Here is a 15,784-nt window from a genome sequence, read left to right as displayed (position 1 = left end):
AAATCAGGTGGAAAGAGGCATTAGCTAGCTGCGGTATTGTGTAACCAAATTGAGTTCAGTGTCGACGAGCACGCTTGAATTTTCTGTGTTTGAGGAATGCTAACTGTATACCTCAAAACACAGAAGAATGGGCCTGCAGTCAAACGTAGTTAACAATCCAAAGCACCCAGAGATCCGAGCCCACTGTTTGCAAAACTCTCGTCACTTCTTTGGCCCACCGTGTATCATACCCTCGCGGACAAAGCCCAGTCGGACAAGAGCCAGAGTGGTTGATGCGAAATGAGGAGCAGAATATTCACAGTCGAGCGCAGTGTCCATCCAGCGCTCTACAACCAAACACAGACGGCCAAAATAAAATCAATATCGGACAGGCCTTATGAATTTCCGGAACTGAAATACTCTACCTTCATCTGTGAATAGTACTCTCCAAGTGTGGAAATTTCGCGACTGAACCGTGACCACTTGCAGCATCGCGAGAGCGCCTACCACCACCCAGCGCGCGATCACACCTATCCAGCACCCAAATTTGCAGTACCGAATTCTCCCACCATAACACCTGTAAAAAGCGTCAGGTGCATCCCAGTAGTAGTTCCGTACCTTCCAAGTCCGTCAGAAATCCCCATCCACTTCCAACCCACCCATTCGCCCGCCACCCGCCAATATCGCCCAATATCACACCCAGCCACCTCCTTGCCCTTATATGATCAAATTTCATCCAGATCTTCAACAACAAGACACACGGCGTCGATAGTATAGTGGTCAGTATATCAGTTTGTGGATTAGCAAATTCACAGTTCACTGACGACGTGAGTTCGATTCTCACTCGACGCAAGCGGTTTTTCTTTTTGGTGATCATTTTGGATAACGGGATTGGGATGTGGGGTGGCAAACGGATGGTGGAGACGATTAGATAATGGTTTGATTGGTTGATAGATATGGGTAGGGGTGTTCTTTTTGCTTTTTACGTGAGGGAGGCTGTATCATTGGGAGTTGTGCGTAGTGTGCTGGATGGATCCTGTGTTTGGTCGGCAGCTGCGCCGGCTGATATGGTAAGAAGGGCTGATTGGGGGCATTGGGGGACAGGTTCAGGGGCAGTATACAGATAGAGACTGAGTCAGTGGGTTGGGGGGTTTGGTCAGGTGGTCAGTCGGTCGGTGGTCGGTGGTTGATGGTCGGGTCGATGGTCGGCTTGGTGGAGGATGTTTTAGGATTAAGGATGGACCGCAATGGGGCTTGGCTGCAGTTCACGGCCAAAGACTCACCGCTGGATGTGATTGATAGCCAGAGTTTCCCCAGTTGGCATGAAGAATAACCGGGAGTCATCTACAGGAGGCAAGGTGACACGCGCGCTACGTACGCTACGCTGAATGAGGATCCGCAACCCAAGATTGCAAGAGGGCAAACTACAACACCGACATCAAGCGATGGATAGATGGCACGTGGTTCTCGGCCGGCTTGACCTCACGGCTTGGTCTCTTGGCCATGGTTGATGTTACACAATTCATTCAGCCGGAGGTCCGGATGCGGATATCCCGGAGTTGTGGTCGGAGGTGGTTGAAATATGCCGGGCGACTCCGGTGGCAGGAGCGATGGCCACGGCCGGGAGCGAGGATGGAATATCAGACAACCGATCAGCCGTCATGTTGCACTCTACCATGTTGCACTCTACGAGCATACATGCAGATGCCTATTTAAGGGCGATGCAGATTATGTTGAGGCCACCGTCATCCCACCCCATTGAGCAGAGATCGGCTGCAAACAGCTCATGATGCCCAGATCGTGACAGCCGTGGTTGGCTTCCAGTTTCGGATGGTGGTGCTATCTCACTCGACTGACCTGGTGAGCTTCCGCATTGTCCCGCCATTGACGAGCGGATTCATGGCTCTCGCGTCATTCTTCGCAGACAAATACCCCCCACATCCGTCCACTTGCCATGAGCGCATCGGTTACTCATGGGCAAACGCAACGGAAACTGGCCGTAGATGGCGCCGTTGCATGTAGGCGCCTGAGTCGCGGCGTTGGCGCTGGGCGCTGCGAGGGTGGGATGGCCGCGGCATCCAGGCGCATCCAGGCTGGGCTGGCCCTGTTTGTCTAGATGTGAGCGACAACAAAGGCAGGTCTGGGCGTCTGGAGACATGCTGGGATCGATTGGCTGCCGAAGATGCAGCATGCCGAGCGCAGCACGAACCAGCACGAACCGACTTGTTGGGGGGCGATCCCAGCGCATGGGGGCCCCGTCAATCGACTGCGACATGGGAGACCCGGGAACCGCCAGGCCCGGCGGCACGACCAAGCACGCCCAAGCACATCCAAGCACGTCCAAGCCAGGCGGCAGCACTAGTTCCAGACGAGCCCAGAGCCCAGAGCAGCCAGGCAGGGAACCGTCTACGTGGACGACGGCCAGAAGAGCGCCAGCCGCGCCAGAGACATCACGGTCCCTGCTGGCTGCACCTGCGCGATAAGAGCCCGAGGCCCTGCGAGTCTGCGACCCGAGACCCCAGACTGACCCAAGACATAGTGAGTCTGTGGCATACATACTGTATACTTCGTACATACCTGTCTGTCTGTCATGTTCGTCTCACTCGCCTCACTTGCATATCCCCTCGTGTCCGCTTGACAGGAGCCTCGGGCTGACCGTCCTCTGATCGACATACCGTCCCAGACCCTCAGCCATCGGCGTCGCCTCCACCGCTTTCGGAGCCTCGCGGCCTTTGCCTCCTCCATGGAGCCCCCCGGGTCCGGACAGACCATTCCAGTCGAGGGACCTCGGCGGGTAAAAGTGGCCCGCCCCGGGGTCGCCTGGGACGCCTGGATCGCCTGGGGGGCGTGTTTCCACGGGCTTCTGCTCCGGCGAAACCCAGGCGTCACAGCGCAAGCGGCCAGCGGCGAGGCGGAGAGGGCGGAGGCTGGAGAGCATGAGGGAGGGGGGGGGAGGAGGAAATTGGGTCAATTTGGCGCCGCCTGCCTGCTTTGGCTGGGGCTGGTCTGGCTGGGCTGGTCTGGCTAGGCCTGTCATGTTGGTCCCGTGTTATGTGATAGCCCAGTCCCGTACAGAGTACTCCGTCCAGAGTACCCTGAACGCTCCGAGGCTTGGACACCTCTGCGAGCTGGGCTCTGGGAGGCGAACCGACCGGGTCTTGTTTAGGTCTCCACCCAGCATGATTCATTCATCAGCCTCCTCGTCTCCTTATAAAGCAATCACGGTCCCCGTCTTCGCCTTGCCGCTGACGCATTCTTGGTTGTGTCGTATGAACCTTGGTCCTTTGCTTTCCACCGACTTCTGAGCCTCGTCACTCGCATCACCAACAAACTCGGTCAATCTCCCTTCGCTCTCGACACTTTCACACTGTCACCACCTTGCATCTCACCGTCTCAACCTCATCACCCCATCAATCTCTCCACCAACTCTCCACCAACCTCGCAACCATGCCTCCCAAGCGAATCCGCTGCACCGCCAGCCAGTGCCGTGAGCCCGCTCAGCGAATCGTCGGAGACTGCACCTTTTGCCAGGGACATTTCTGCGGCAAGCACCGCCTTCTAGAGGACCACAAGTGCACCGGACTCGAGGACGTGAGCAACACTCGTCCCCATTCTCTCTCAATCGCAGTTGCTAATCTACCGATAGTGCAAGAAACAGTCCCACGAGCGAAACGCTGCGCAGCTCGAGTCCGAGCGCACCCAGGTTATCCGGGGCGTATGACGAGATCACGAACCCTCAGAAGCCGGAGTTTGGCGTCGCTCCATGGCTTCACCGGAAACTTTGACGACCACGACGTAATGACGAGATATGGGGCAGGGATCTACCGGAGCTGAGAGGCGTTTTCCGCCGTTGTATTCTATTCAGCAGTGGGTGTTTTGCGTTGGCGTACTGGGCATCTTTGGCAATCACCCGATAGCCGGGTTCTGAATTGATTCTTTAACATAACCAAGCGCAGTCCACGGTGAAGGCTTTCCGGTGACAACATCTGACTCGATGAAATGATCAACTCATGACAAGGCACTGCCTGATTACGTGTTCTGGGACCCGTTTCCACCCTCTTGGACCCCGTCTTATCTCCGATATCGTATCGGAGCCATGATCTCGTGAGCCGCCGTTCAATTGACGACACACGCCTCATGACTACAATAGCGCCCTCTTGGCTGCACTCTGCACCGCGCTGGAACGGGAATACGACGCAACGCTGAGTAGGGAGCAGTAGGGTATCAACAGGTATTCATGCATTTAAAGGCGCCATCCGAGCAACAGCGCTGTCGCTCGCTACGTGGTCCGCCGCCCAGCCACTGGATTCCGCCAGGCTAGTGCCGCCGGCAGGGCCGTGGGTTGGCCAGCAGCGCCTGCAACTGACCCGTCAGATTCTCACTCCTCGTGCTTGACCACGACGTCTTGTGTAACCTCCAGCTTGACCGCCGTGCCATCGTCGCCCTCGTCCTCAACCTCAACCTTCTCCGCCTTGATTCTCCGTCCCTCAGAGACCTTTTTCCGATCTGCCGCCTTGCAGAGCCCCTCGAACCCTAGCTCGCACTCACCGCACTTTCGCCCAACAGGGAGGCAAACCGCCTGTCCCAGCCCGACCAGCAACGAGTTGATTTCGCGCCATCGGTCGTGCGGCAGCCAGGATTGAAGTGCGTGGCGGGTTTCTTCCGGGTTCTTGGTCTTGTTCCAACCCCAGAGGTTCGTGATCCGGTGCACATGCACGTCGACGCCGATTCCCTCGGTGCGGTTCCACGCAACCGACATGCACAAGTATGCCATCTTTGGTCCTACGCCGGGTAGAGATGTGAGCCCTTCGATCGTGTCGGGGATATCGCCGTTCCATTTATCGCGAAGAATCTCGGCCGTTTGCTTAAGATATCTGCATCGTCAGCCATTGTCCCGTCCAATCTAGATCGACATACTTTGTCTTGTTGTTGTGAAATCCCACTGCCCATATAGACTGGTTTAACAAGTTTGGCTCTACTGCAATCATATTGTCGATGTTTAGTCCAACCGGTGCGCCAGGTTTGTACGCCGGCAGCTCGGTCTGGAGCCTCTTCATGACTACCGCAGTGACTGTGTCCTTTGTTTGACTTGATAGCATCAATGCCACTAGTGAATGGTACCGTTGGTCCTTGGGAGAAGCATTTTGATCTGCCAACCGCTCACACCCCATGGTATCGACGGCAGCACCGTACGCGGCGCCCCCAGGTGCTCGCATCTTCCTTACGATATTGTACATGGCCTCCCAGTCGGACGGTGGTTCGATCGTAGTGTCTCCGGTCGACGGGTCGACGGCTTTTCGAGCGGGTTTGCGGGCTCGGCGCGGAGCCTTGGGCGGCGAGGGAATGGAGCTGAGAGAGTCTTCGATGCCTTCGGACTTGATGTATTCTGACTTGATCTGTTCGGTTTTGACGTGTTTTATCTTGACACCGTTTGGCGATAATGGGCCCTCCGATTTGACCGTATCGGCTCGCCGTCGCTTTCTAACCGGAAGGTCGACAACATCTTCAATGTCGCGAATCTCGGACTTGATTTCTTCTGTTCTCGCAGTCGCATGGGCAAACCGTGCCAGGGACGATCGCGTCGTTCGCCTTGGGGGTGAAACCGGCTCCGACACGCGGTCAAATAGCTTCGCTGCGTCTTTGGAGACTCTGGAGCTCCGCATAATGTGATAATGGCCTGCAGAATGGCCGTCAAGGTTAATATGAGTCGCCTCCTGAACGCGTCTTGCTTCGACTTTCTGCCGTGGCACTCTCCCAAAAGCCCCCACGGCTAGTCCGGCCGCTAGTGGGGGTACCCCGGATTCTATGCACCTCCCACGCCATGTTCATTTCTAAGCAACTCCAAGGCCTTCAGACACTCAGATTTGACACCCATGAAATCGTCAAGAAATGGGGTTCGGATACAAAACAACGACACGAACCAATTGATAGACTCGGGACACAATTTAGTAATTTAACATGAGTTTATTCGCTATATACGAGATCCCATGATTATGTAGCCCTTTTGATTTCCAGTATAGGGTAGGTTCGGTGGAACTACCCTATAGACCCAGCGTGAGTGGACCTGCTGCTCAGATGGCGCAAATATAATACAATTATCCTCCATAACGCGTGCCGTGGCTTTGTTGGGTGGGCTGCATTGTTAGTTCGGAACTGGCCATCAAGGTTGTTGGTATTGTCGCACATATAGAAAGGCGCCCCGGTTACAATTTTGATGGGGTCAACTCCCTATCCGATTGATTATTGGACTTGACATTCTTTTTTACTATTTAATTTTTAAGCCGACTTACAAAGTCCGCATGTCAACAACCGCACGGATGCAGTCTCCCTGCTTCATGGTATCGAAGGCGTTGTTCATCTCACCCAAAGTCTTGCGGTGGGTGATGAACTCGTCGACCTTGAGAGCACCCCGCTTGTAGTCGGCGACGAGCTCGTTCAGCTGAGAGCGGCCCTTGATACCACCAAAGGCGCAACCTCTCCAGACACGACCGGTGACGAGCTGGAATGCTATGGAGAGTCAGTATTGAACACGGTGAATGGAACGCGGCAACTTACGTCGGGTGGAAATCTCCTGGCCAGCAGCAGCAACACCAATGACAATGCTCTCACCCCAACCCTTGTGGCAAGCCTCCAGAGCAGCGCGCATGACACCGACGTTGCCAGTGCAGTCGAAGGTGTAGTCGCAACCGCCATCGGTCATCTCAACGAGCTTCTCGACAATAGTTTGTCCCTTGAGCTCGAGAGGGTTCACGAAGTCAGTGGCACCAAACTTCTCGGCCCAAGCCTTCTTGTCAGGGTTGACGTCCACAACAATGATCTTGCCAGCCTTGTTGATGACGGCACCCTGGACGACAGACAGACCGACACAGCCGGCACCGAAGACGGCAATGTTGGAGCCCTCCTCAACCTTGGCGGTGACACGGGCAGCACCGTAGCCGGTGGTGATACCGCAACCGAGCAGGCAGGTTCGGTCGAAGGGAGCATCATGCTCAATGGTAACGACCGAGATGTCGGCGACGACAGTGTACTGGGAGAAGGTGGAGGTTCCCATGAAGTGGAGAAGATCCTGGCCCTTGCACCTGAATCGAGAGGTGCCGTCAGGCATCACGCCCTTACCCTGGGTGGCTCGAATCTTGCCGCACAGGTTGGTCTTGCCAGACTTGCAGAACTTGCACTCTCCGCACTCAGGGGTGCTGTTGGGAACTGTTAGTGTTTGTCTCAAGATGGATGTGGTGGGGGCTCGTACTAGAGAGCGACGACATGGTCGCCGACCTTGACGTTGGTGACGCCCTCACCAATGGACTCGACGATACCAGCACCCTCGTGTCCAAGGACGATGGGGAAAGCACCCTCTGGGTCCTTGCCAGACAGAGTGTAGGCATCTGATCTGATGTTAGCATCGATGTGGCCAAACCCAACGCATCACGTACCAGTGTGGCAGACACCAGTGTAGTAGATCTGGATGCGGACCTCGTTGGCCCGGGGAGGAAGAACCTCGATATCCTCAAGGCTCAGCGGCTTGCCGGCCTCCCAGGCAACGGCGGCCTTGCACGTAATGGTCTGAATGTATTGAGCGTCAGCAAAAGCCTCCCGAAATCGCTTCGAACCGGGCGGGGTAGGACACGAAGCAATGGAGGGGTAGTTTGGAGACGCAACGCACCTTGCCCACGGTAGAAGCCATTGTGTCAACAGAACTGAGATGGAATCTGTGTGTAGAGAGGACAAACCGAATCTGGGACTCAGCTGTTGGCTTAAATGGTCGAGAAAGGCCAATTTCAACCCAGGTAGGATCGTTTATGTAAGGAGACAGGCCGCGATGCCAGATTCCGATCCCCGAGCAACTCCGTGAACCGCCTACCCCGCAATGGACTTTGAAATCCGCACAGCCGTGTCAGCTGGGATAGGCAATGGAACCCGACGATGCTCCATAGCTTTGGCCCATTGGAAGACGGCCACACCATTTTACTGGATCGACACGCGGTGCGCCGCGACGAGGTTGGCGCGCTGTGGGTTGGAAGCCTGTGCCATTGGTACAGGCTTTGACGTTGCACCCAGCTGTGTACGAGACGCGGGGAAGCATTACTCGTCAAAGGTAAATGACGAGTACGGGACCCGTTCCGAGGTGCGGTGATAGCTTAGGAATAGCTCGGCAGTTTATGCTTTACACGGAAGCCGTACCGTCTATACCGTCCGCATCCCGGCGTTTCCAACAGGCCGAGTGAGTCAGAAACGCAGGCTATTCGTGGAGCAGAGGGACGTGAGCCAAACGCCATTTCTGCAATCCCAGAACCTGATTCCAGAACCCGATTTAAACCGGAGCGTTGGCAGTTGCTTGGCCTGGGCGTGGAAACTGCTAGACAAAAATGGACCTGAATGCCATAGAAATCCCGAGCATCTCAGCGAGAAAAGACCGTCGCCTGCGCTAGCCGGGTCATCCGCATTGATCTCCATTCTCCTTATCTCGTCGGATTAATTTCTGGACATTGAGACCCGGACGCTAGACTTTAAGTTGAGCAGAGAACCAGAGAGAAGCCAAAACTCAGCCATATCCGACGCCACAACCGCAACACAGCCACAGCTGGCACCCAAGGTGTGTTGGCTAGGTAGGTACCTAGGTAAAGCTGCAGAGGGTCAGGGAAGCAACATTCCCTCTTGGGCTTTACTTACGATCTTAACGAATAAGAGGCCTATAGTTGTTTCCACAGACGCCTCTTATATCAAATAACCACAATGAACGCAGAGAACGTCTTTGAGAGACCAGACTAGGTAGCCTTTCAGCTGAGTACCAGGCGCCGGCAAAACCCCGGCCGGAAGCTCGTTACCCATCGCGATAGCTCCAAAAAATATCCCAAACGCGTTGACCTGCAGCTGGACAAACACCAAGAACAAAGATCAATCTCGTCGCGTCGCTGACAACGGTTATTGCATGCGACAAGATCCTGATCCTCTGAATGCGTGACAGGCACCGCCGCCGCCCCTGCGCCAACCCGACTCGGATAATTCTACGCATTCCACTTTAGGGAGCTCTTTCATAAGACATCGCCATCATGGCTCACAGATTCGTCGTTCCCGACTCGAGCCCGCCTAGTAGCCCGGCACCGTCGACACCAGATAGGAACCCGTCGCGATCAGGGTTTTCCTTCCTTGGCGAGAACCCTTCGACCACCCCAGCTGGACCGCCCCCATCTTCCGCCGCCTCCTTCACTCCCGTTGGCGCGCCGACTGCCTCCTACATGGGGAGCTCGATCATGCATGGCATGAGCGAGACTAGACCTTTGAGCTTTGGTTCACAGATGGGTGGAGGCACTGCAAAGAATCTTTTTGCCCCGAAGAGCACGTCCAACAACCCCCTTGGTCGCTCCATCAGAGGCAGGGATCGACAACCGTCCGGCTTGAGTCGCCAGTTTAGCGCTGCAGACGAGGAGGACGAAGAAGAGGACGACGACGCAGAAGGAGAGATGGAGCTGCCTCCGCATCGACACAGCCTTTTCCGAATGAACGCTGCTCCTTCTCGCCCCCCTAATGAAGTTGACGCCGAGATCGAGCGATTCATTGACGAGGATATGGACGAGGACGAGGGCGAGGACGAGGACGCAGAAGGCGAGGAATACGACGAGGAATACGAACGAGATGACTCAGAAGAACCCGACATGTTCCTCAACATGCGCCATGATGATCGGCCTTATGGACAGCCGATGATTGGCGATGAGTCGGACCTGATGATGCTCAACACACCGGCCGCGACTGATCGAGTCAGGAGGGAGGCAGAAGACATTTTCAAGAGATCCGCCGCTCACTTCGGTATGTCCTCCAGGAAGCGAGGCTACCAGTTTGCGGCAATCGCCAAGGACCTATACAGCCAACAAGACCCAGCTAGGATTGCTGAGCCTGCCAATCTGATCCTCAAGACGGAGGAACTTGTTTGCCGCCTTTACGAGGAAGGTGTTGGCACAGAGGACGATGCGGAAAAGATGGACAACTCCTTGGCAAACATCACCTATCGTCTTGTCCGCCTGTGGAATGACCATGTCGACGAGCTGCCCCAGCCAGAGGGTGAAGACTATGCGACCATCGGACCCGGACCAGAGACCGAGCCCTTTGAGAAGGCCGCCTACGTTGCTCACCTGATTCTCCGAATGCACCACACTCGTTTCGACAGCAACACCGATGACGAAAAGACGCCCCCCCTACCCGAGATCCTGTTTGACTGGATGCAAACGAGCCACAACCTATACCCCGACCAAGTACGAGAGATCGGTCGATACAAGCCAAGCCCTGCGTCTCATAGCCTCTACTGGCAAACAGTCCGATGCGCATTGCTTCGAGGAGATGTCAACGGCGCTTCGCAGCTGTTGCGGAATGCTGGTTGGGAAAACGTCCGCCGAGGTCCTCACGGAGAGTTTGCCTACACTGGCAAAGCCCTTGAGAATGTGAGACGGGTTACTGCTGCAATTTGCGACGTCTTAGACCAGTGTCCTGCCAAGAGGTCAGAGTGGGACATCTGGAACAGCAACTGGACCCTATTCCGGATTCAGGCCCGTGCCGCTCTGGATAGACTGACACTTTTTGCCGAAGGCAAGGACCAAGGCATGAGGGACTCCCTTGATGACGAGTTTTCTCCCCAACTGCAATCCATGTCGACAATGGCGAGGAAGGCGTCTAGCCAGATCCCCTGGGATATCTACGAGAACTTGCAGACCATTTATGGTATCATTCTCGGAAGCCACGAGGCGATTATGGAGGTGGCCCAAGATTGGTGCGAGGCAACAATTGGCCTCTTCGGCTGGTGGGATGATGGAAATCTGCGTCACAAGGCGCCCAAGCTGTCGCACTCGCAGAGCTTCCGAGCGTCAGCGTCGCGGCTGGCCAGCACGGATGATTACTTTGAACGACTGGCAACTGCTTTCCACCACGTTATCGATTCCGACATGAACCCTAACGCAATGAACCCTGTGGAGGTTGCAATCGCTTCCGCCCTCGAGGGCAACGTCAACGCTGTTCTCGGATTTCTCAGAGCATGGTCCCTACCCGTGGCCTGCGCTGTGGCCGAGGTTGCATCCTTGGGCGACTGGCTCCCTGCAACTGAGGCAGCGAACCCCCTACCCCTCGACACTCTGGACATGGATGATCTCGCCCTGTTGGGTGTAACTCAACCTGGACCCGACGAATTGGAAGGTATCAAGGACACCACACTTGTCCTCTACGCCAGAGAACTCGCCGGCATCGAACAACTGACCTCGGAGCGTGACGGATGGGAAATGGCCATTCAAGTTCTTGGACGAATGGATTCGCCAGAGAAATCAGAAGAGACTGTTGGGGAGCTTCTGCGGGATCTCCTGGCAACCCTCGATGAGCACTCGAGTCGCACCGTCGACAAGATCTGGAGGATACTGAACGATCTCGGTATGATTAACTACGCTGAGGAGACAGCAGAGGTAAGAACACCTTATCATTTGAAGACTACAAGCTAACATTCGGTAGACTTTTGCCGAGATTTTGTCCAAGGAGTCGCACCGATATGGAGAGGCACTGTGGTACTACGCTCTATCTCATCGACCCGACAGCGTACGGGCAGTGCTTAACCTCCTCATGTCGTACTCACTGGTTCAATCAAGTGCGTATCCCGCAGAGAAGGATCTCGATGAAGATTTGAAGGACTTGCTGCGGAAGCGAACCGAGACGCTGGAGAAGCGAGCCACGCAGGACTTGGAAGCGGCACAGCTCCTCGGCCGTATGCTGAGTGGTTATGCTACGTTGCGCAAGTTTTACGAGATTCGTGATTCTGAGCAGCTCGAAGACGTTTCCGCGACCAAGGCGCTCAAGCTCAAGAAGCAAGCGGCGATTGCTTTGGTGGCAGTCATCTCCAGCTCCGACGACAACATTCGTGGTGGACTATACGACGACACGCGGGATGCGGTTGTCAGCGAGGACTTTCTGCTGGCACTACTCGGGGAGGCTACCGTCTTTATCAACCAGTCACCTGCTGTGATTACGCTGGAGCAGATCGACATTTTGCTCAAGGCTATCGAGGACATTGAGACTGTGGGCGAGCGTGTATACCTGGCGTGCGCCGATTTCTTCGAAGTGGTGCTGGGATCAGCACAGGCACTCAAGGGCTCGACACCGTGGGACATGATGCAGAAGTCGACGAGCTCACTGAGCGGGAGCAGCTATGTGATGAGCGGTAGCTCGGTGTTGGTTAATCATCTTCACAAAATGGCATCTGGAAACAAGGTGCAGCGAGGATGGGACTGGAGAAAGGGCTGGTTGGCGACGACCAAGGGACAGGATGTGCTACGAAAGCTGCGGCTAGGACTGAACAAGGACCTCGCGAGGTTATGGTTAGAGGATGCGGATGGAGTTGCCATGTTTTAGAGCGATACGACGCAATGGGGATGAGAGGTGGATGAACCGAAGATGGATGCTGGGACGAAACCTGGCTTGCAATAATAACAAAGTACTGAGCGTCACTTGGAGACTTGGCTGTCGATACAGAGTGAGGAAGGATTGGTTTATATCATGGTTGGTGTACATTTGCTATGTAGGTGTTGTGAATGAACAAGAAGGTCTTCTGTTCAAGTGACTGCACCGTGTGTCATTTGAAGATCTAATCTCCGCCTCCACTGGGCCGGTGCTCGGCGGTGGTGGAGCCCCCGCATCCCCAGATCTCGGTCAAACTCCAATCCAATCCCGCCAATTTACAATTGCCAAAAATTTCCCCCCGAACTCGCCCCCACCAAATAACCAACACAAGGAACGACTCCCGGCCGACGTAGAGTCATCCATACTCGGTACATCGTGACTGCGCACCGCCCATCATGGCTTCAATGGAGTTGGCCAGTCGCTCAGGCGGCGCCATGACGGTGAGTACGCCTGAATTGCAAGCTCTGTGCCTCGTTCTAGGTGCAATTGAGCTTCATCCCCGCCAGACACACCCAGAACATCCATCACTGACTCTTCGTCTTAACCTCGGTAGCAACTCTTGCGCCGCGCCGGCCCCAGTGCCATCCGATCTGCTGCCGCCCTCGCCGCGACCAGAGACGCCCGCAGAGACTTCTCGACCGTCAAGTCGCTGCCGCCCACCTACGAGAAGCTGTACACCAAGTACACCGACGTGCGTCGCGTGCTCGGCAAGCAGCGCCTGACGCTGGCCGAGAAGATCCTCTACAGCCATCTCGACAACGTGGAGGAGTCGCTGCTCACCAACACCGCCAATGGCCGTGATATCCGCGGCAAGGCGAACCTGCGCCTCAAGCCCGACCGTGTCAACATGCAGGACGCCTCGGCCCAGATGGCCATTCTGCAATTCATGTCGTGCAATCTCGCCAAGCCGGCCATTCCCGCCAGCATCCACTGCGACCACTTGATTGTCGGTTCCAAGGGTGCCGAGGACGACCTGGCGGCTGGCATCCAGACCAACAAGGAGGTATTCGACTTCCTCGAGTCTGCGGCTCGCAAGTACGGCATGGACTTTTGGCCCCCCGGTGCGGGCATCATCCACCAGACCGTCTTCGAGAACTACGCCCTGCCCGGTCTCATGATGCTGGGAACCGACTCCCACAGCCCCAACGCCGGCGGTCTCTGCACCGTTACCATTGGCGTTGGTGGTGCCGATGCCGTCGAGGCCCTCGTCGGAGCGCCCTGGGAGCTCAAGGCCCCCAAGATTCTGGGTGTCAAGCTCATTGGCAAGCTGAACAACTGGGTGTCTCCCAAAGACATCATCCTGCGCCTCGCTGGTGAGCTCACCGTCCGCGGCGGTACTGGCTCCATCATTGAGTACTTTGGCCCTGGCGTCGACACTCTCTCAGCTACTGGTATGGGAACGGTGACAAACATGGTGAATTGCCCTTGACTCGTCCCTGAATGAGAATTCATACTAACGACTCGCAGGGTGCCGAGGTTGGTGCCACTACCTCCATCTTCCCCTACACCAAGGCTTCGGCCAGATATCTCGAGTCAACCCGCCGAGCACACGCCAACGACAACATCGCGGCGCTGGAGAACTTTGCCAGCAACAGCTCCGATCCCGACGCCCAGTGGCGCTTCAGCGCCGACGAGGGTGCCGAGTACGACGAGCTCATCACCATCGACCTGTCAACCCTGGAGCCTCACATCAACGGCCCCTTCACGCCTGACCTGGCCACTCCCCTTTCCAAGTTCAAGGACGTTGTCAAGGACCAGCAGTGGCCCGAGGTTCTCTCCGCCGGCCTCATCGGCAGCTGCACCAACAGCTCCTACGAGGACATGACCCGAGTCGAGAGCCTGCTCAAGGACGCTGCCGCCGCCGGCCTCAAGCCCGTTGCCGACTTCTACATCACCCCCGGCAGCGAGCAGATCCGCGCCACCCTTGAGCGCGACGGCACCCTGGAGACGTTTGAAGACGCCGGAGGCATCGTGCTCTCCAATGCCTGCGGCCCTTGCATCGGCCAGTGGCAGCGACACGACGGCGTGACCAAGGGCACCAGCAACGCCATTCTGACCTCTTACAACCGCAACTTCCGCGGCCGAAACGACGGCAACCCCGACACCATGAACTTCCTCGCTTCGCCCGAGGTCGTCACCGCCATGGCCTTTGCCGGCACGACCACCTTCAACCCCCTGACCGACACCATCAAGACCCCTGATGGCAAGGACTTCAAGTTCTCCCCTCCCCACGGTCTCGAGGGCCCCCCGACTCCCTTTGAGTCTGGCAGCCCGGTCCTCAACGTCCTGTCCCAGGCCCCCGACGCCAGCGCCGAGATCGCCATCTCTCCCACCTCGGAGCGTCTGGCCTTCCTCGAGCCCTTCCCTCCCTTCCCCGACTCCGACCTCTCGGGCCTGCGCGTCCTTGTTAAGGTCACCGGCAAGTGCACCACCGACACCATCTCGGCCGCCGGCCCCTGGCTCAAGTACAAGGGCCATCTGCCCAACATCAGCACCAACACGCTCAACACGGCCATCAACGGCGAGACGGGCGAGGTCAACGCCGCCTACGACCTCGACGGCTCCAAGCACACCATCCCCGAGCTTGGCGAGGTGTGGAAGAAGCGTGGCCAAGAGTGGCTCGTCGTCGCCGAGCACAACTACGGCGAGGGCTCCGCCCGTGAGCACGCCGCTCTGCAGCCGCGCTACCTCGGCGCCCGCATCGTCCTCACCAAGTCCTTTGCCCGCATCCACGAAACCAACCTCAAGAAGCAGGGCGTCGTACCCCTGACCTTTGAGAACGAGGCCGACTACGACAAGATCGGCGCCGGCGACGAGGTCGCCACCGTCGGCCTCCTCGAGATGCTCCAGAACGGCGGCAAGGGCGAGGTCAACCTCCGCGTCACCAAGGCCTCGGGCGACGAGTTCCTCATCCCCACCAAGCACGCCGTCACCAAGGACCAGGCCGGCTTCATCCTCGCCGGCAGCGCCCTGAACCTGCTGTCCAAGGGCGTGTAAAGCCGCGTGATGGCGCAAAAAGAGCCGACAGCGCGAATGATTCTGATGACTCACGTTCGTTTTGTCGCCGTTGGTTTGGTTCATGTGCTTCCAAGTTTTTGGATGTTTTGTAACAGTGGCGTCTGGACGGGAAAATGTCTAAGTGATAGATAGGATATAGCAATACCAGTTGTTCTGTTTGATTTCCAGTCACCTTGAGCCCTAGTAATTATGGCTTTAGCATTGGCCTTTGGTGCTTGATTATGGCTTTTGTGTCGGATTATGTTTTGAGCGTTGTATTCTGTTTTGAGCTTTGAATTATGCGCTCCTGGCGATGATTGCTAAAGATATTGTGAGGCACGTATCATTACGATGACCCCGTCCCAACTTCCAAGTGAAGGCACTT

The 15,784-nt window shown here is 56.3% G+C and overlaps 5 protein-coding genes and 1 non-coding gene across 6 annotated transcripts; 3 read left to right on the top strand and 3 right to left on the bottom strand.

The window, feature by feature from the left end:
• Positions 1 to 741: 741 nt before the first annotated feature.
• On the top strand, positions 742 to 831 carry BGZ61DRAFT_t121. Its single transcript has one exon. It is a non-coding gene; the product is annotated as a tRNA-His (tRNA).
• A 1,045-nt stretch (positions 832 to 1,876) lies between these two features.
• On the bottom strand, positions 1,877 to 3,016 carry BGZ61DRAFT_477667 (uncharacterized protein; the record flags this gene model as incomplete). The annotated part of the gene is made up of 2 exons (XM_046248927.1): positions 1,877 to 2,537; positions 2,655 to 3,016. 2 exons carry the CDS (start codon positions 3,014 to 3,016, stop codon positions 1,877 to 1,879), a joined length of 1,023 nt encoding a protein of 340 aa, XP_046104719.1.
• Positions 3,017 to 3,426: 410 nt separating this feature from the next.
• Positions 3,427 to 3,700, top strand: BGZ61DRAFT_532173 (uncharacterized protein; the record flags this gene model as incomplete). The annotated part of the gene is made up of 2 exons (XM_046253832.1): positions 3,427 to 3,570; positions 3,626 to 3,700. 2 exons carry the CDS (start codon positions 3,427 to 3,429, stop codon positions 3,698 to 3,700), a joined length of 219 nt encoding a protein of 72 aa, XP_046104718.1.
• Positions 3,701 to 4,357: 657 nt separating this feature from the next.
• BGZ61DRAFT_351812 (DNA glycosylase) lies at positions 4,358 to 5,642 on the bottom strand (the record flags this gene model as incomplete). The annotated part of the gene is made up of 3 exons (XM_046240365.1): positions 4,358 to 4,853; positions 4,897 to 5,365; positions 5,408 to 5,642. The coding sequence occupies 3 exons, from the start codon at positions 5,640 to 5,642 to the stop codon at positions 4,358 to 4,360; spliced, it is 1,200 nt and encodes a 399-aa protein (XP_046104717.1).
• A 281-nt stretch (positions 5,643 to 5,923) lies between these two features.
• On the bottom strand, positions 5,924 to 7,432 carry BGZ61DRAFT_451147 (uncharacterized protein). Its single transcript, XM_046245797.1, has 2 exons — positions 6,535 to 7,432; positions 5,924 to 6,486 (listed from the first exon to the last, which is right to left on the bottom strand). Exons 1-2 carry the CDS (start codon positions 7,082 to 7,084, stop codon positions 6,266 to 6,268), a joined length of 771 nt encoding a protein of 256 aa, XP_046104716.1. The 5' UTR covers positions 7,085 to 7,432; the 3' UTR covers positions 5,924 to 6,265.
• Positions 7,433 to 9,026: 1,594 nt separating this feature from the next.
• BGZ61DRAFT_493695 (aconitate hydratase) lies at positions 9,027 to 15,399 on the top strand (the record flags this gene model as incomplete). The annotated part of the gene is made up of 4 exons (XM_046250681.1): positions 9,027 to 11,414; positions 11,461 to 12,347; positions 12,982 to 13,816; positions 13,870 to 15,399. The coding sequence occupies 4 exons, from the start codon at positions 9,027 to 9,029 to the stop codon at positions 15,397 to 15,399; spliced, it is 5,640 nt and encodes a 1,879-aa protein (XP_046104715.1).
• Positions 15,400 to 15,784: the final 385 nt, after the last annotated feature.

This window comes from Ilyonectria robusta (genome assembly GCF_021365365.1).
Source record: "Ilyonectria robusta strain PMI_751 chromosome Unknown BGZ61scaffold_9, whole genome shotgun sequence".
In the NCBI taxonomy this organism is placed as follows: domain Eukaryota; kingdom Fungi; phylum Ascomycota; class Sordariomycetes; order Hypocreales; family Nectriaceae; genus Ilyonectria; species Ilyonectria robusta.
The sequence above is the reverse complement of the archived record's forward strand: the minus strand, read 5'-3'. Positions and strand labels throughout refer to the sequence as shown.